This window comes from Pezoporus occidentalis, unplaced genomic scaffold, assembly GCF_034315485.1.
Source record: "Pezoporus occidentalis ecotype Australia unplaced genomic scaffold, CSIRO_AGI_Poc_V1 ctg249, whole genome shotgun sequence".
NCBI classification, from domain to species: domain Eukaryota; kingdom Metazoa; phylum Chordata; class Aves; order Psittaciformes; family Psittacidae; genus Pezoporus; species Pezoporus occidentalis.
The window spans coordinates 394,037-413,885 of record NW_026914383.1 but is presented as its reverse complement, the minus strand read 5'-3'; the positions used below and the strand labels follow the sequence as shown (position 1 = coordinate 413,885).

At 40.9% G+C, this 19,849-nt stretch overlaps 1 protein-coding gene across 3 annotated transcripts in view; it reads right to left on the bottom strand.

The window, feature by feature from the left end:
• Positions 1-19,849, bottom strand: part of PRDM2 (PR/SET domain 2) — a 75,534-nt gene that overhangs the window by 37,718 nt on the left and 17,967 nt on the right. For 2 of the 3 annotated variants that reach the window (XM_062622834.1, XM_062622835.1), the window contains exons 3-6: positions 19,640-19,757; positions 18,246-18,349; positions 14,179-14,331; positions 7,653-7,779 (exon numbers count right to left, since the gene is read on the bottom strand). In XM_062622834.1, coding sequence (XP_062478818.1) covers positions 7,653-7,779; positions 14,179-14,331; positions 18,246-18,349; positions 19,640-19,757 — 502 coding nt within the window. Of the gene's footprint in view, positions 1-7,652; positions 7,780-14,178; positions 14,332-16,514; positions 16,753-18,245; positions 18,350-19,639; positions 19,758-19,849 lie in introns of those variants that run through there. The other variant, XM_062622836.1, reaches the window with a different exon arrangement.

Sequence of the window (19,849 nt, the reverse complement as noted above, 5' to 3'; positions counted from 1 at the left end):
AAGAGTGATGGTATATTGAAAATGTGGGATCTGAGCATGACGTGAATGGTATGGAATAAGGGGGGGATAATGTCCTGGGTTCAGCAGTAGCAGTCATTTTTCTCCTTCTTGGTAGCTGGTGTAGTGCAGTATTTTGACTTTCAGCTCGGGAACAGAGCTGATAACAAGCGATGTTTTGGTTTGGCCAAGGACTTTGTGAGCCTCACGCTCTGCCAGGGAGGAGGGGAAACCGGGAGGAAGCAGACACAGGACACCTGACCCAAACTGGCCAAAGAGGTATTCCATACCACAGCACATCATGCCCAGGATGTAACTGGGAGTTACCCGGAAGGGCTGGGAGACTGCGGGGTTGGAGGAGGTATCGGTCAGTGCTTGGTTGGGCTGGGGGGGGGAGAGTTATTGGTCGGCTGGTGGTGAGGTGATGTATTCTCTTCCCTTGTTATTTATCATTACTATCATTGGTAGTAGCAGCAGTGATTTGTGTTATACCTTAGTTACTAAACTGTTCTTATCTCAACCTGTGGGAGTTGCATTCTTTTCGATTCTCCTCTCCATCCCTCCAGGAGTAGGGGGAGGGAAAGAAGGGGTGGAGTGAGTGAACGAGTTACCTGACTGGGTTTAAACCATGACAAGCTTAAAGTCTTCACTAAACTAAGACACAATTCAAGCTAAATAGAATGAGAATACACTTAAAGTCAATGGCTGACTTTACCTTGCATCCACCATAAAAGCCAGTCTCTAAATACAGAACAAAAAAAGTGAGTAGGAGATAGCATAGGAGAGTAAGGAAACCATAGAATTTCTGGTAAAGCCCTTGACTTAGCATGAGGTAATGAAAAGGAATTCAAGAAAGGATTATTCATGTGAATAGACGTCATCCAGACTTATGGGAGAAAGCAAACCCAAATGCTTTAATACAGGTAAGGCAGTCAGGGACTCATGGAGCTTGCTCTCCTGTACAGGATTAAGCAACCTGACAATTCTAAATCACAAAATAAGACACACTGGAATAAAAAGGAAAAGTATTTGCTTCACTGTGGAAAACAGTGGCTATTCTCCTGTTCTGCAGGAATTCATCCCCTCCCTGGTTTGGAACGTAACCTCCAAATACGTTAACCTCGAAGCTCTTCCCTAAAACAGCAATCACAAGGTTTCCTGTGCAAAAGCAGTTAAACAGTTCTGTGATTCTAAAAAACTTTTGAAAAATCCTAATATAATGCAATATTCTTGCAAGGAAAGCTGCTTTTCAACAGAAACTCAGGAACCTTTAACTTATTTTCAGGAAAATTAAAAAAGTATTTTCCTAAGAAAGGAAGAGAATCGCTCTAAAACACATTGTCTTTATTAAAATAAAGACTGAGCAGTGGAACACTCATCCACTGTTCTTTCAGGTCACTCATGGTTTCAAACATAACCCTGACCAATAGAAAAAAATTGATAAATACTGGAAAGCTGCCTAGTGCCTTATTACTTCCCACTGTAGGTTATGTAACTGGAGACAGTATGTGCTTGAGATGTGTTTTATTTTTTTAGCTTGGAAAAAATCATGTAAGGAAGAGTGGCTGAAAGAAACAAAAGCATAAAGAAAAACATGGAAACCCAAGACAAATATTTTTCTTACATTAGATAAAAATATGTATTTGCTCTAACAGAAATACCTCAGTAGGTAGAAATATGCCAACTTGTTACAATCATGAAGGCCATATTGTTATTTTAAGTTAAGGACACAGAAACAGAGAGATAAAGTAACAGGGACACCATGGAAAGTGCTCCTAGTACTTAATTAACAAAGACCTGATGTCAGCACTGAGTCCTTACACTGCATTCTCGACCACCTTCGAGCCCTTTGCTGAATTCTTCTTATGGAAGTTCTGCTTTGTTGGTGGCATCACTGGTCAGAGGCTCCCACAGCAGACATGAGGATGTCTGACCCCACTGCTCCTACAAATACATACTGTGATGCCCTGTTAAGTCCCACACTGCCAAGGCTCTGATAGCACCTGGGGATCCATCCCCAGCTGCACATGTGGAAACTTCTAAAAGGAGTGTGTACACAATAGTACATCTGAGGCTTCTGAAGAAGAAACAAAGCACACGGCCTCCCCTACCCCTGTAATTACAGCATGTAAGTAAACACATTTCCCAATGTTCACATAAAGAAAACACAACCTGACTAAAGCCAAAACACTGATGGTTTTCAGTAACTTGGGAAACATCCGAATGTGCTAAGGCTTCATATGTCTAAAAATTTACACTAGGAGTTTAAGGGGTCAATACATGCAATTTAGTGTAGATTCGTCATTTACTTATTTTAATAAAGATTACTTATTTTTTCCCTCTGAAATGAAGGCTTATCTTCTATTCTTAAGCCTGTAGGCAGAAGCAGGGCTGGAATGAGTCACTGCACTCTGCTGTTTGGGAAAGCTTAGAGCAGCAACTCTCCTAGGAACTGGTGGAATTGCTATAGAAGTGAGATGGGAATTTAACACGAGCCTCCCATTCAAAGGGCTCCACTTACAATGGATAAAAGAGAATTTCCACTGGTTAGATGACCTCAAATATATTAAGATAGTCACCAGAGAGAAGCTGCCACAAGAGACAGAGCTGACCTTCTCCTTCCCCCCTCCTGCCCTTGACTTTTCTCGGTATTGGCTAGGAAATTTTGAAGCCTTAAGTTCCGATCTACGGCTTTCAGTAAATCTACTGGAAACAAAGCTTAGATAAGAATATCACTTCATATTATCCTTGCTACAAGTGTACAACTTGCCAAACTTTAGCACCCTTCTATAAGCTACATTCTAATTAATAAAAAATATTTTTTCTCAAAAGCTCTTTGGTGTTTGGAAATAGACTTCTAAACCTACTCCAAGTACAAGCCTGTCTAATAAATTCATGTAACTTAAAGAACAGACATCATCTGGCCATGATTTCCATTTGTGATGACATCCACACTGCAATCCAAGGCCTACCTTTCATAAACAGGATGCCTATTCATGTGACTCTCAAGTACAGCTCATTATTTGGAACTGAGAATGCCTATTAAAAAAAACTGTAAGGATTCATATCACCACAGAATTTAACCTGCTTATTCCATCTTTCAATTTCCCCTTTCTGCAGCAATTGAAGGCTCTTTCAGCAACAGTCATACTTGCAGACAAAAGAAAATCCAGTATAACTTTTGTTATGACAGCATTTATTTTATTTAGCATTTGGCTGTGGAGCCAAAACCTGAAGTTGCACTTTGCATTCAGACTGGTATAAACCAAGGCATAATAATTATTTATAGCAGGTGAGAATTGATTCATAATTCACCTACCTTGAGCTCACACTATCTCTGGGACACTATTACCAAGAGTTACCCCATAGTTCAAGCTTTCCCTGAAATCTGATAAGAACTATGGGAAACAGCAACATTATGACAGCAGTAAAGCCACTGAAGGTAATAAAGTTTGAAAAGATTTAGTAGCAATGGCTTCAGACTTTAAAACTGCACTACAATAAATAATCACCAGAGGCTGTCCAAGATACAGGTGAACCCGATTCAGGTGTTCTGCCCTCACTACAACAGAAGACTCTATTTTAAGAGGTGGGGTTTTTAAGAGGTGTTCTGGTTTCTTGACAGACTCCTACTCAATTCACCTTATGCAGCATGTGCTTTTGGTAAAATGAAATTACGGACTTTTTTCCCCCCTGCTCTTGACAGCATGACTTTGTACAGAGAAGATATGAAAGGCACGTGTAGTACTGATTCCAGGCCATAGTACAGATAATGCCACTGGGGTTTGTTGCCTACATAAAGTGCAAAGTGAAGCACAGCTAAGACACAACTACAGCTGCACAGCCCTGCATGGAACCCCTACCATAAATAAGCACAGGAAAAGTAAAACATCACCTTCTTCTCCCCCAAAAAAAGTTTTTTTTCTAAAAGGTATTATTCACGAACATGTAGCAGAGCAAACCTTTATCCTGTGTAACATCAGTATCTTTCTCCCTTTGAGAACACTTTCAATCTGCCACCTAATCCATAACAGAAACTGCCCAGACTGTTTTAGCTTTGTCTGACTGCACTTCAGAGCCTACGTAGCACCTTAAAGCAGATTACAGCCTGATCAACCACTGGACTGGGGTGGCTCTGCTAAAAATCTTTGATGCTACCCAAGTTCACGAAGCTGCTGTTGAATTCTCTCCCTCTCCCCCCCCCCCTCCCCTTTTATCCGACTACATTTCTTTCTAATTCTCAAATGCACTCATCAGTTTAGCAACAACATGCAATGTTTCAATGCATAAAAATAAATAAGAACTGCCTCTTTTCCTCAAGGTCTCCTAAGCTGCTGCGCATGGCAGAAGGAAGATGTAAAGGATTTATTCCAGCTCTGAAAACCTATGACCAAGCCAACCAGCGACTACCAAAATTAACACCTGGGAGATGTAAAGGAATTTGAATGCACACTACAGGAAGAAAAATATGGAAGACACTGAACTGCTGAAGCTGTACAAGCAAAGAGCAAGGGAGCTTTGAGAAACACATCTGAAGCCTAACCAAGATCCCATCTTCTTGGTGAGAACACACCTTGTTGGGCAAACATGTCAGAGAAGACTGGCGCACAGAGAATGCCCATGCCGCCCTAAACGTGCTCTAAAGGAGATTATGAACCTTATGTCAGTAATCACTTGCAAACAGAGGTCAGATCAAGGGCAAGGAAAACAGTTCAATCAGTACTTTGTGTCTAGACTTGGTCAGCTGCTGATCCTGAAATGCCATCTCAAATTCACAAGTTTAATAAAACCTGCCTCTTACAGTAAGACAGTTCGAACTGACACCACAGGAGGATTTAGTCAGAAATAAGAGTATTGCCACTGCAACGTGAAAAGTTTCACAATACTGACCGCCTCACTCGATCAGGCAAAGCACATCACATTTTTAATACCTGCGAAAAAATCACCTTTTCAGATATAACCAGAGTTCATTAAATAAACACTCTTTGTCAAATGACGGGTATCTTAACTTTCCAAGGGCAAGGCCTAAGGTGCATTAAAAATTCAAAAGGATATTTCTTTTACTGAACACAGAATAATTATGAGCTATTTAATAATTACATGCTTTAAGTAACTAAATTCTAATACACTTCTCAAATAATGTCTAGTCATTTCTTAGGTATTAAGCTGTCAGTTTACTTTTCTGGAAAATGTGTTTCTAAACGACACTCTCATTTCACAGGTGCTTAAACTTGGCAGTTTTGACTTAGTTCTATTTTCTCCCCAGTGTGTAAGACAACAACCTGCAACACAAGCCAAAGAAAAGTTTGTAAGAAAAAAGGGACTGATCTGATTAGGTAGCCAATAAATTCAACTTTCAGAGCCCTCTGGAGAAGCTGCTCTCCAGCGAGTTGTTTAAGTTGGTATTTAATCTAAAATATTACCTCTTATCCTGATTTTTCATATGCATAAACTTAAGCCACATCTTTCTCCTGCCACCCCCCTTTTATTATAGCTACATTAGTTTTTCTTAATCACTTTTTAACCCTGCTCATCACAATTTCCTTTATTTTCCCATAAAGCCCAGGGCTAAGAAACTTCCATATCCAAGAAATACAGCTGAATCTGCAAAAGAAGAAATATCAGTAGAAACCGTTTTGGAATCCTAACTGCAGCTACTGCCATTAAATCCGCACAAAAATACCATGTTTCTTACAAGAAAATTGCTGTGAATGGCAAATATTACCAGATGTTACGACACATACTAAAATAACAGAGTAAATATAGAAGAGTAAAAATAATTTTGATGAAACCTACTGGAACTAGAATTATATCATTTCAAAATATGCATCTATTACAAAAGAATAAAGTACATGCTATGAATTGACTTATCATTTACAGCATGGATATGGACTCTGTAATCACAACAGTTCAACTCAACTAAATATTAAGAATTTGGTCTTTCTGCTTCATGATACAAGTGTATAATCCCACAGATGAATTACTCTTGGTTATTCCCAAACGCTTCATCTCTATTGTGTTTGGGGTGGGGTTTGATTTGCATTTTATTTGGTTTATGTATCTGTGAGCCTTGGTAAGGAGCTCAGGTTTATAAAATGGGGGAAAAGGCCAATTCTGACAGTCTGAAATCTGTATACTCCATAACAGTTAAAACTTTAAACCTATAAAATAACACACAACTAAAACCCCTGAACCACCTAATTACTTCAGTGGTATTTTGATCTATTAACTTCATGAATGCAAATAAAATTTCTATGCCACGAAAAAATTACCTTAGCAATTACTCTGTCTGGCTTTTCTGATCTGCAATATAATCAAATTCTTTCAAGTTGTTTTTCTAGCCTTTCAGGTAAATCACTGGCACACAGATTTTATTTGCTAAGATAATGCACATTTAGGGAAAAGCACTATACAGCCTGTAATTTGCCAAGCCATTCCTTCTATATGTACTAAATATGCTTCTCATTACAGGCAGAAAACAAAACTCCGGGCTTGCATTTCAGTTTGTTCTCACCTAATCTACAAATTACTGTTGAAAAGAACAACTGTGTTGCACCACTTCTTTCCCCCAAACCCCTCCCCAATCTCTAAAATAGAAAAACTTATATAATTAACTGTTTTCCTAAATATCCAAGCTCGTTCCTAGTGTGAGTCCCACACTCAATGGCACTACAAGGAAGATCAGGCCCAAAATTTTAAGCTTAAAAAACCCACGGTGATGCCACTTAAAGTATTATCTCCTTTCTTCGGTTCACTTGTAACCTTTCAGAGAATTCCAACACACACATTCACCTACAAGAGGAATCGATTTCCTCCTGCTACGACTGTAAATACTTCCTTTTGCTATTTACTCTCTCCAAGTGGTAGTTTCTACTGCGATTCTGGCCTAAAACGGTAGTCAAAATGTCAGTTATATAAGGCCATGCGTGGAAGTACAAGCACTCTAAAACATATTGCTACTGAATTAGTCATGGAAAAATAATGGAGGTCTGGTCAGACATACATATTTACGTAAAGACCAGCATGTGTGTACCCCCCACCCCCGAAATCCTTCCCTCATCCTTCCTCCCCTCCCAAAGCCAGCTGGAAGCAGTCAGCCACACTGCCTGCAGGATTCCAGCCCCCACGAGACCGCCGCTACCCCAAAACAAGAAGAAATTAAAAGCCACAGAGCACAACAAAGCCTCAAGTTTTCCATCCGCACCGAGCGAAGTGCACAACCCCCGCGCAGGAGCAGCCCCGCTCCTCGGCTCCACTTGTTCCCGCAGCCTGCGAAAGGCTTTGGCAGCGGCGGCCGCACCCACACACAAAGTTTACAGTTTGGGGAGGCTGACACGGCCTCGCGTGCTGTTGCGCAAAGGCCGCTCCCGCACTCCCGCAGCCGGCCCCGCTCCTCCCTCCCGCGCTGCACGGAGACATTTTTGCTCCGCGGCCGCCCCGCCGCCAACTTTCCCAGCGGGGCCGCAGTCAGCACAACTTCCACGTTCCGCCCCGCGGCCCTCCCTCCGGCCCAGGAGGAGGCGGCGGCTGGGGAAGGTCACGGCGGCCCCCGCTGCCCACCCGGGAAAAGTTTGCAGGTCTCCCCCGCCCCACCTCACGGCCGGGCAACGCGGGAGGGCGGCGGGAGCCGGCAGCGCGGCCGCGCAGGGCTTTACCTTTCTTGGCTTTCGGGGAGTGCCGCCGGCTGCGGGCGCTGGCTCGTTCTTCCTCAATAGCGGCGGCTATCTCCGGGTCGTCCTCCCCATTGTACCACACCAACAGCTCCTCGCCGGGCGCGATTGGCTGCCGGGAGAGAAGAAAGAGGCGAGGCGCCAATCAGACGGCGGCTTGTTGGTGGCGGCGGGCCGCGGGGCGGGGAGCGGCGCGGCGGCGCCGTCGGCAGTGGCGGTGGTGTCCCGCGGAGCCCGCGGCACCCCGCGTGAGGAGGCGGTAAGAGGGGGCCTTGCCGACCGCGCCCCTGGCGGCTGGAGGACGCGCAGCGTGAGCAGCGCCGAACACCCTCCGTGCTGCGGGCAGCGTTAACAGCACAGAGCCGTTCAACAGCCCGGAAACCCCGATGTGGGGTTGTCTCAAACGTAAGAACGACATGGAGCTGCTGGGGCAAGTCCAGAGGAGATCACGAGGATGCTCAGGGACTGGAGCACCGCCGGTGTGGAGACAGGCTGAGAACATTGGGGCTGCTCAGGCTGGAGAAGAGAAGCTGCGTGGAGACCTCAGAGCAGCTTCCAGTGTCTGAAGGGGGCTGCAAGGATGCTGCAGAGGGACTCTTCATCAGGGACTGGAGTGATAGGACAAGGGGTGATGGGTTCAAAGTGAAACAGGGGAAGTTCAGGTTGGACATAAGGCAGAAGCTCTTTCCTGTGAGGGTGCTGAGGCGCTGGCACAGGGTGCCCAGAGAAGCTGTGGCTGCCCCATCCCTGGCAGTGTTCAAGGCCAGGTTGGACACAGGGGCTTGGAGCAAGCTGCTCTAGTGGAAGGGGTCCCTGCCCGTGGCAGGGGCTGGAGGAGCTTTAAGGTCCCTTCCAACACAAACCTTTCAATGATTCTATGATTAAACACAGCAGTGCACCCCTGGTGTGTGCCACTACTGCTCTGCACAGGGTCGTTCTTTCCACGGAGCTGCCAGCAAGATACAAGCTGAACACACCTACCTTACACAAAGCATTAAGCAGTGAGTTTAACTTCAGTCATCCACTAATGTTGGGGTTTGGAACAAAATCTAAAGGTACAGGAACAGGCTGTTGCAGTGAGTTAAAGGTAATACAGAGGGAAGGAGATCATTACTACATGTTTAACTGATCCACTTACAATAATGTTGGTTTGTTTGGCTTTTTAAATCTCAAACATTCTCTCTCCATTTCCTGAAACATTCTATCCAAAACCAAGAAAAACCACCTAAAATGCCCTCCTTTACCTGACCTACAATTCCCTTCTTCCAAGGGCTTGGCAAACATCAGGCTCGTGGAGATGAGACACTATTTTTAGAGTGATTTCATTCAAGTAAAGGGTATCACTGACTTCTTATCTCAAGTCCAAAGCCAAAGGGAAGTTTTGTTTCAAGAACAACAGTAATAGTAATATTTGTCTCTTCTAAAGCACTTATTTCTGGTAGGTCTCACAGCACCTGGTAAAGGTGATAGTTATCTTTACAGCCCCAGATTCCAGAACAGCAAGAGATTCAAGATCCCTCCAACTGTTTAAGTTATAATATAAGCGCAGCCTATGGTTTGGCTTCTGCAATACTTGTGGAGGCCTGACAGGGTAAACAGTGGTAAACCCATTTGCACAGTCCCGTTTCACAGCTGTTTAGCAGCAAGGAATGAAGAAGAGTTGTCCGATGCAAACAAGTTATCATCTAAACAAAACCTTGGAGAGAAGAGCTGGCAGAAACTGTAAGCAATGCAAACACGGGATGATAAGGAGCACATAATCTGTTAGCTGCATGGCTGGAGCTAACATTCGATGTGGTGAATTTAGTTCTGGTGTAACTACTTTAGAATCTAAATTAAGGCCTCTAACGTTGTGCTTCTGAAATGAGATGGAGCAGCAGCTTCAAAGCCAAGCAATTAAAACACTATCAATAGAGCTAGAAAAGGACTACACTGACCAAGCGCCACTTCTACTGCTACTACAACACTAGAGAACACATTTCTCTTACTGATGACACCCTCTAACACCAACCCCAAAACCCAACCTCCTCCAAACTATTACCTACAGATTGAGCATCCACATCAGGTTGGCATAGCCTAGTTAGATAAGGTAAGGATTCTGAAAAGGCTCATCACTTTAACAACTCCCCCACACTTTTTTGTGCTTTAATGCAACATTTCGCATTTCTTAATCTGAGTATTTTCTGTTCAAAAGGTTTTAAGTAATTTAAAAAACTGTTATTTTCAAGAGAAATATCACAGAATGGTTTGGGCTGGAAAAGACCTGTCACAGGCAGGGATGCCTTCCACTAGAGCAGGCTGCTCCAAGCCCCTGTGTCCAACCTGGCCTTGAACACTGCCAGGGATGGGGCAGCCACAGCTTCTCTGGGCACCCTGTGCCAGCGCCTCAGCACCCTCACAGGGAAGAGCTTCTGCCTAAGAGCTCATCTCAGTCTCCCCTCTGTCAGGTTGGCCTGTCCCTACCACATAAAAAGTCCTAGTTGCGTGTTTGACAGATCCACTTAGTCACAGTAATGAAAGTCGTAGAAGTCCTGAGAAAAATACGACTCACATCCTAAGAAGTTCTAGCACAGATTGTCTAAAATTCAGTTCACTCTACACATACAAGCACCACAATGTGTCTTGTACAGAGACATGCATTTGCCTACATAAAATATCTATTAGAATATATATTTTTCACCCCAGACATTACATTTTACTGTCATACTGTGCTTTTGCACCTCAATGTGGCCTTATCAAAGTAGACAGCTAGTGGCATTAGTACTTGTGTTTGGAACTGACTTTTCATTCCAATTCTGCTTCTTCAGGAAATACAAAGTCCTGTGCTTTGTGCAGAACAACACTATTCAACCGGCTCATTTCATTAGGAGAGGCAGGAAGAACTTCTGAAACTCCGTAATGAGTTTAAGCTGTTTCATCAAAATAACACAACTCTTATATATGCATCTTGGGGGAAGCATATGCAAAGCAGTCTCCAAATATCTTCAGTCCTTCAGTAAGGATAAAGAGAAGATGGAAAAGAAAGGTATTTGCTTGTGCTCACTTAAGTGTTTTATCCCATTACTATTCATTCAGGGCAGAGAAGAGGGAAGTTAAAGCTCTGTGCAGTTCTGAGGTTCTTTTCACCAAGCAAATTCGGACTTTGCTCATCTCAGCAATGAAGCCTGGAGATCAGCTTGTTTAACTTACAAATCAGCAAGCCACAAAAAGCTTAAGAAAACATTGGGAAAAAGATAAATAGAGAGCCATAACAATATTTCAAGTACTTTGAAGTAAAGCAGAATAAAATTAAGTATAAGCCACTCAGATTCTCTTTTGGGGGTAAATAAAAACAGTGCTGTTGATTTATCACTAAATGGAATTCCCCTGAATTTGTGAATCACGATAAAGATCAGGAAAGCACCATGTGTATGTACTTCGGCTGGTAAATTTGCAATAGTTTTGAAATGGCAGCACGTCCACAGAACACATGCAGAAAGACAGCTGTTATTATATGCTTTCTTTTGTCTCAATCATGAGTAAGGTGTGATGTGAATCTAAGGCTGATATGGACTCTACAAGAACAACACCTCTGTTACAGAAGCTGAGACAATTACAAACCTCTAAATAAAAAAGGCAGATATATAAGTAACCATATTTTGTAAAGAAAGCAAAAATAGCTCTTTTTTCCCCACCCCCAACACATGAATTTTCCCTGCAGTTTCTAAGGGTTGAGATAGTAAAAACCGATATGACAGACAATATTTAAGTGCTTTAATTTAGTAACTTGCCCTTCAGACCACACATTCAAAATCTCCTCCATTATACTTCTCCTACACTGTCAGTCACCTGTAGCTTAACTTCCAATTTCTTCTCACTACCTTTATTTTAAAAGCCTGTCACTAAATAATGAAAAATAAGTTTACAAAACACTAGACAAGATTTCTTAATGCCTTCCTTTGGTTTTCATATTCTTGGAATGGACAAGAAATTAAAGAGAATATTTGATTTAAAATATTCCTATTAAAGGACAAGAACAGTCCACTTGTGCAATTAAAAAACACAAAATGTGACTCCTAAATCTTGACCTGATTTATCAGTATGCTGACTGAATGCTGAATGTTTAAGGGGCCACGAGGATGATCAGGGGCTGAAGCACCTCCCATACAGGCTGAACCATTCTATGATTCTAATGGTAGTGAAAACTGTCCAATTTAACAATAAGCTTTCACTTTAAAAATCATCAGAGACTAGCAAGATCAGAATTTTCCTTATGTATCACTTCTCTATAAGGTGGAAAAAAAAAATATTCAATAGATGGTTCAAAAATAATCATAATATTAGAATGCACTTTTAACAATCATTCCTTATTACAGCTTTGTGAACTTTCTTCCCCAGCATAGGGCAAAGTTACACTTTACATTATAACCTAGTTTTCCCTAGTGAAGCAATTCAGACATTTCTACAGCCACCTCTTAAATTACCTGCAAGTTACCTGTGTCGTAGTTGTAGTGACAACCAAAGAACAGCAGGAGCACACCACTGAACCTTGGCTGCAAGGTTTCTTGGATTAACTTGGTCCTGGAAACTGGCTACTCCTGAGCAGCACGAAGCTGGAATTACTAAAACAGGCCATCCCACCCTAGCTCATGTGTAGTAGCTCTTTGAGCATGACTACACTGCCTTCCTGGAACTATGTCTACAGGGCAGAGCCAGCTCTGTGGTTCTATGCCCAGTGACCTCGGTGTGTGACACCCAAGCCCAAAACTACTCAGGGCTTCTGCTTCTCTACTGGCCTTGAAAAAATACAGCAGCAAGCCTTCGCACAGAAGCGGCCTTGAAGTAACACCATTCCCGATGGAACACTCCCTCCAACTAGCATACAGTGCAAACATACAGATGGATTTCCAGAGGCTTGACTTGGACTGGTACTGCCAACCCTGAGCTGAAGCTAAGGAACAGTCCCACAGTGCACGTATATATAAGTGGTTGCTGCAGGGGCAAATAAAGGCTGCTGAAGATGGCTCTTTGAAGAGCCCCTTCACATCCCAAACTCAAAACCTCCCATTGCAACAAATCCCAGACTGATTTTGAAACACTAAAACTGATCCCTATAGGCTGCTCTAACAATCCTCAGAAAGAGCTGCTTGGCAGCATGATCTTGTTGGCAAAACCTACTAGGATAAAATTCATCAGGTCGCAAGGGAAGACAGCCAAAGGAACAAAAGGATCTTTCACATGCTGAGGCAAAGTATTTGTTACTGTCTGCCTCTTTAGGGGTACAATTATTTTCCAAAGTGCAGTATTATCCATCAGAAAACAAGCCTGGAATAAGCAAATGCTTCTTTTTATCAGGACTAAAATCTCTGCTGAAAACATTGAATGAGAGAGAAATTTACAATGTCAGAGTGATTCCAAAAGAGCACTTAATGTTAATGAACTAGTGTGACTATGGGCAAAGGCAGAGGCAACCTGACATAGTGTCCAGAGAAAACTCAGCTGGCTACAGCTTCACATTGGGAGCCTTCTCTCAGTGGATGAACACTGAAGTCAATAGTCTGGCTGGCCACAGCAACCTCTACCAGAATGCTATCCCAAAACTACCAGAAAGTTCGGAACATGTTTAGAAGTTTGGGCTTTTTTTCAATCTAGTTTGAGTGACCTAAAATATAACAGTTTTACCTATTGCTGCATTGTCAACAGCTTCAAAACTGAATGATATCAAACTCATTCTTTTTAAACGAAGATCAGTTACTTATAGATGTTGTCAGCCTTACAAACAAATGTAAGAAACAGCAACAGCCTAACAGCAAGTCTGAATATACCCAAAAACCACTAAAGCATTTTAAACAGAAACAAAGTTGAGCTACTAGTTGTTATCTACTACTAACTGCCAGGACGTTCTTGATCAGAGATTCAAATAATAATTTACAGCCCCAATAGTCTAAAACTAACACACTCGACCATTAGTTAAACTAAAAAATTTTTTTCTTGGTTTGGGAGATACAATATCCCAGGAATTACACCCTTCTTCCTGCCTCCCACTCCCTGAATAAAATTGGAACGGTATAAAACCAGGCAAATTTGTTTTATGAAGCTACCTATGAAAAGTGTCTTGACAACCAATCTTTGACATTTGATGCAAAGACCATAAAAATAACTGATTTCTGCAAAAGCTCCTCAGAAGAAAGTGTCTCAGTATCTACAGAAATAGAAAAAACATTTATGTAATCTGCTATAGTTCTTCATTCATTTGTATCAAATTTGGTGCTACAGCAGATCATTAACATGTAAGATTTTCTGTTCATACATATCCTATATTTTACCAGTAGATCTTAATGTTAACTGTACTGGCATAGAAGAATTTAGACTGATGAAACGTGACATCTGCAATATTTTAATTATATTTCATAAAATGTTTCAAAATCTGTTCAACATAAATGAAAAAAAAATAGGATTTGAATAAAGGGAAATTAGAAGTATTAATAATAACAAGTAACGGAGCAGTAAGTGATTGTTCAGACATCAGTACCTTTAAACTTTTGTAGTATATGGTCCTGTTGATCTCCAGAGGAAACAGATTCTGCTCCTTCCCTGACCGTGCCCAGTTTATATACCGCAGCCAGTTCCCCTTCTCTGGATCAGTTGCATCGACACACATCCATCCCAGGTTTGGGTAATACACCTGTGAGACACAAATGGCACTAAGTGTGACAACTCGTAACACTGAAGTGTACACGTACTAAAACTCTATGTACTTTAAGGCTATACAAAGTAGTAGTTATCATCTAAGGATGGAGGTAACACAAACGACGTGAGCAGGGGTAGGGAAATGTTTCTGGTTTTCTACAAGGTGTTTTTTTTTTAGCGGAACTGCTGCAACCAAGGGGAAAAAAATCCCAAACTTCCTACTCTAGAGGTTTTGGGCTCAAAAGCCAGAATACTTGGAACATTTCATGCTTTCTTTTCAGTTTGGCAAGCCTGAAATGACCCTGTATATTTTGCATTTCCTAAGATGATTGATTTTAAGATATAAAGGCAAGAGGGATTTATTTTTACTTTCTTATGAATTGGGAAAAGTATATAGTAGTTAAAAGAATTTGCTTTATTTGGGAAGGTAAAGAAAAGTGTAATTTATACTTAATCTTTTTTCAGGGTATTAAAGAAGATCTTTAAGTTTCAGAAACCCTTAAAAAAAAACTGTCCATGTCAATGAACTGCTGCATGTTCCGAGATGTGTAAATTCTTTGGTTTACATTCTTGGACAAAAAAATTCAACACCTACTCCTGTTTTACATTCAAGACAGCTTGCACTAAAGCAAGGTTACTGCCACCTTCAGTGCTTCCTGGTGACAGGCAACTCTGCTTCTCTTTCAAGACATGTTCTGCATCTCCCACTCTTATTATAATTCGAGTTAGATGTCTATAAGAAGAGCCATTTGTGGATGAGGTACAGCATTTTTCCCCAAACAAGTAACACCCCACTTTGGCAACTGGAACTATCTTCCATCACTTTGTCTCTGAACACAGACATACTAATAGGTACACAACGTGTCAGGAGTATTGGGCAGCTCACATGTTTTAAGAACAAGAAAGGAAAAATATATGTAATTTTACTGTATTTTCTACTTGCTTTTTCCCTTTTGGTGAAGTATCTAAACAACAGCCTCTGCCTGGAAGAGCTCTTTTCAAAACCCATCCTCCCTAGCTCATTGACTCCTGCTACACTCACTTAGCACTACTGCACATAAGGAATACGCTAAAATTCTGATTCCCCTGTAAACTTCATATTTTGTTACACAATGTTGTAGCTTTTTATTGTTTCTGATACTTACAAATAATTATTTTCAAACCATCTTTTCATCAGGGACTATCGCAATAGGACAAGGAGTGATGGGTTCAAACTGAAACAGGGGAATTTCACGTTGGAGATAAGGCAGAAGTTCTTCCCTGTGACGGTGCTGAGGCGCTGGCACAGGGTGCCCAGAGAAGCTGTGGCTGCCACATCCCTGGCTGTGTTCAAGGCCAGGTTGGACAGGGCTTGGGCAACATGGTCTAGTTAGTACAAGGCATCCCCACCTATGGCAGGGAGTTAGAGCCACGTGAGCTTTAAGGTCTTTTCCAACACAAACATTCTATGATTCTATGATTTTACATTTTCAATTTCCTACAGCAATTTAAAAAAAAAGAAACATTAAATAATTTTTAATTTAATGATTTAGTAAGTAATTTTAATAATGATTTTAAGTTAATAGATTTCTTTTGTGTTGATAAACTGTTGGTCTAATAAAATAGAACTTTTGCAATAAAGTTTCAATAAACACTCTGAAATAATCTTAGTTTCCAAGCAAACAGAAAGTTACTTAAACTATTCCAGTATGGATTTCATCAGCTGACTTTTGAAAGAATGATCATCAGCACACCCAGCCCTTGCAATATGGAAGAGCATAAACAGCTGCACAGACCAAGACTGTAAAAGCAACTCGCAACTCTTTTGGTTAAAATGGAAGAAGAGAGCTGAATAGTGCTGTGGAAGAGTTAGCAGATATGCAATATTTGGCAAAACATAATGATTTATTACTTTTTTTAATGAATTATTTTATTAAATTGTCACACAACTTGATTATGATTTTCGCACAAAACAAAATACTTTATTACTTTGCAGTTCAAGCTTCTAATTCACAGATGACTGTTTACAGGACTCGTGCACCGTGAGAAAGGAACCAGCTCCAAGTCCTCTATAGAACACTGTGACTTTAAGCAATTCCTGAAAACCACAATAAAGATCCCTCAGCACAGTAGTGCCCGAATCCCGCATCGTCTGGTGGCATTCCCTCCGTTTTCAGTGACTTGATGTCATTTTCTTACCTGTGGCTTTTGTCCGACAGAGAATGAAAACATGTTCAAGTCTCTGTTTCTCTCCTCAGCCATGGCCCTCACACAGAACTTGTGGCTTTCAGAGGGATCCTCCAGCACAACAGTTAAAAACTATTAAAATTCATCAGAGATGCAGCTTTGAGAAGCTTTACTTATTCTTCAGTTTAACTTCATCAGAGAAACAAATGGGGTTCTTGTGGAAAAGGCTGCTCTGCTAGTTGGAGGTTTCTGATACTTACTTACAAATAATTATTTTCAAACCATCTTTTCCTCAGGGACTGGAGCAATAGGACAAGGGGTGATGGGTTCAAACTGAAACCCATACACCTAACTACTCCCACACACCACCATCCTTTCACAAATCCTATTTTCTAACTGAGAATATTCTGGAGTGGTTTCAGATATCAGCATATGGGGCCAACTGTTCTGGTCTCATTTTAGCTGCTTTTTTTCAATTCTAAAATCAGTATTAAATCAACACAGGATCCCTTTGCCATCTAGCAAAGGTTCCCACTGTCACCTGCATTGAAAAACTACAGAATTCTGTAGCAGCTTGTTTGCAACTATCATTTCTCAACATAAATTTAAAAAATATTAAGGTATATCCACTGAGAACACTCAAAATCCAGCACTGAGAAAAAACACCACAAGGTCAGTAACTTACTTGGCTGATACAATCTCACCAAGTGTTCTTGTATCTGATCAAAACTGGAGATACCTCATGCAGTGGAGTTTCTGATAATATCAGCTCAATGAAACAAACACTATTTGAACACTTTATTACTTTCCTGAATATGAATTTGCATGTAAAGTAAGTTGTTCTAAATTACCTCCTCTGATAAGAGTTAACAGTAAGTTTTCTACGTATTTGTATGTATCTAGTGGTTTATGCAGCTCAAGTTTTGCAAGCCAGGGGCCAGAAGGATGACTTCTATCAGTATCTTTGGCCTACAATGCCATAAACTGTCCCAGATCATGCTATGCCACAGCTCCTCAATCCCTCCCCTCCTCAACCATTCACTTTGCTAAAGCCATTTGCTCTATGTGTCTTTAGAAAGATTAAAATAGCTTCTGGAAGTAGTTATGAACTGCCTTGAAGAAACTGTAGATAAGATTCAAGACCAGATTAAAGCACCTACATTTTGAAATCTACACAATATCCAAATGTTATGACTAGCAGCAGAGTTTAAAGTGCGATTCCGCTGTGAAGATAGTATTTGCTTTAACGCAAGCCCAAACACAAGCAGCACAAGTGAGAACTTTTTATAAAAGTTCCAAAAGAAAAACCAATTCCCATAACCAAGCTGGTTTTCAAAGAGCTAAATGAGGAGGAGTGCTGGGGCTCCCTTAAAAGATTCCATATCCTCCTGATTTCCCTAATTTCATGAGCAGTTGACAGTACTCAGTTGCAGAAGGGATATTACTCAGGATTCAAGCCAACAAAGCAAAGCTTTAGCAACAACAAGCTCTTAAAGGTAGGTGTGATTCAGAGACAGTATCTAGGAAAATTAATACAGCAGTTTCAAACTATGTCAGGAGTTTAAAAGTAATTCAGAAAGGTTGTTCAATCCAAGTGTCTATAAGTAACTGTAATGGTAGACAAAGTCTGAGGGCAATTATTTCCCATCGTGTCTATTTCTAAAATCTCTAGAAAAAATAAAGGCTAAACAAAATCTTGTGCTAGTGACAGATACCTTTTTCCATTGACAAGCTGTTTCTTACCTCCCACATGTACACATTGCTCTTAACTTGAGATCTTTTTTTCTTGTCACCAATGAATGGTCCAAACTTCTTGCCTTTTAAAATTGATTTTGTTGCCCAGACACCTAAAGAGACACATACCAGTAGTTAAAACTTATCTAAGTTTAAGTTATCTCGAGTAAATCTTCTACTCACAATTCGTTTTTCTTCAGAACATCACGAGTCTGTCTCAGATGGGGGAGCATTCTACATTAAGATCACAATAAGGAATTTGAAGTTCACTAAAATAAATTCCAACAATCCTCTCCCCAAAAATCACTTCAACCGTGAAAGTTTTAAGCATGTATCTAGTTTCACTCTTTGCTCATGGGCTACTGCAGCTCTGAAAATAAAAACAATCTTCATTTTTCTTGTACTTCAGGTGATACTGAAAATACTGTAAGAGCATTTCAGGTTTTATATTGTAAAGTCACAGATTTCAGCTGTTTTGCTGAGTAAATATCTTATTAAACAAAAACTATTTGCTTTCTCTGAAACAATGCCAGGCAAATGAAGCCCTCACAAAAGTTTTACAACTAATGGATACTATACTTTAAAGGAAAAAACATCTAGGACTGGTTAAAATATGTGCATCTGCCCAAAGCTTTATTGACAGGATTTAACTGAACTGAAAATGGACACGTGTTTTTCACATTTACAGCATGAAAACTAAGAACAGATTGACAAGTAATTGGTAACTAAAAATAACATTCTCGTTCAAACCATGCTAGATCAGGTTTGTACCAGGAAAGATTAACCTTGCTCCAAGGAGCTTATAACCTGATACTAACAGTAACGCATCTATTGTCAGGCTTAGTCTTCAAACCACCAGCTTTCAACACCAACGTCTGCATACCCAGTCTGCAATTCTGACTTCCATCAAAGTTCTCCCATTGTGTTAAAAAAGCAGCCAAGCATTTTGGATATATTACAGAAACACCACTTTGCTCCACACAGCAGCTTTCACGTCTGCACTGAGTCTGTTCTTCTAAATAAAACCTTTTATATTGATTGGACAACAAGATGCAGCAATCTAAAGAGACAGAGTAAGACAGCTGCAAAACACAAAGCTGGTAACAGTTAAAGTGTTATAAGTGAAAACACAGCAGTAAAGGAACTTATCAGTTATTTTCATAATCTAATCTATTTGCATCCTGGTCTATCTTAGACCCCAATTCTGATGTTCCAGGAACATCATCTTAGAATGCTGGAGAAACTTGGAAGATGTCCACTCTTTCCAACAGAAATTATTTCAGATAAATGCACCAGACACCATCTCTACTCAGCACAGGAAGGCACCACACTTTCACAGCAACTGTAATTCATGTGATCTAGTGTACAGCTCTTCATTTCCTTTTCACAGTTGTAGCACTCACCAAGCCGTGTCTTGTCAACAGCAGATGGGAAGAGCCTCACGTCCTCGGGAAGCCCCCTAAGCACATGCTCAGGTACGTCATCCAAGGTCTCCACAGTGACAGTAGCTTCAGTTGTGTTCTACAAGTTAAAAACCCAGAAGGGCCACAACCATTAACAGGTAAAAACAATAGCACAACAGATTGTCAACTCATACAAGATATAAAAAACCC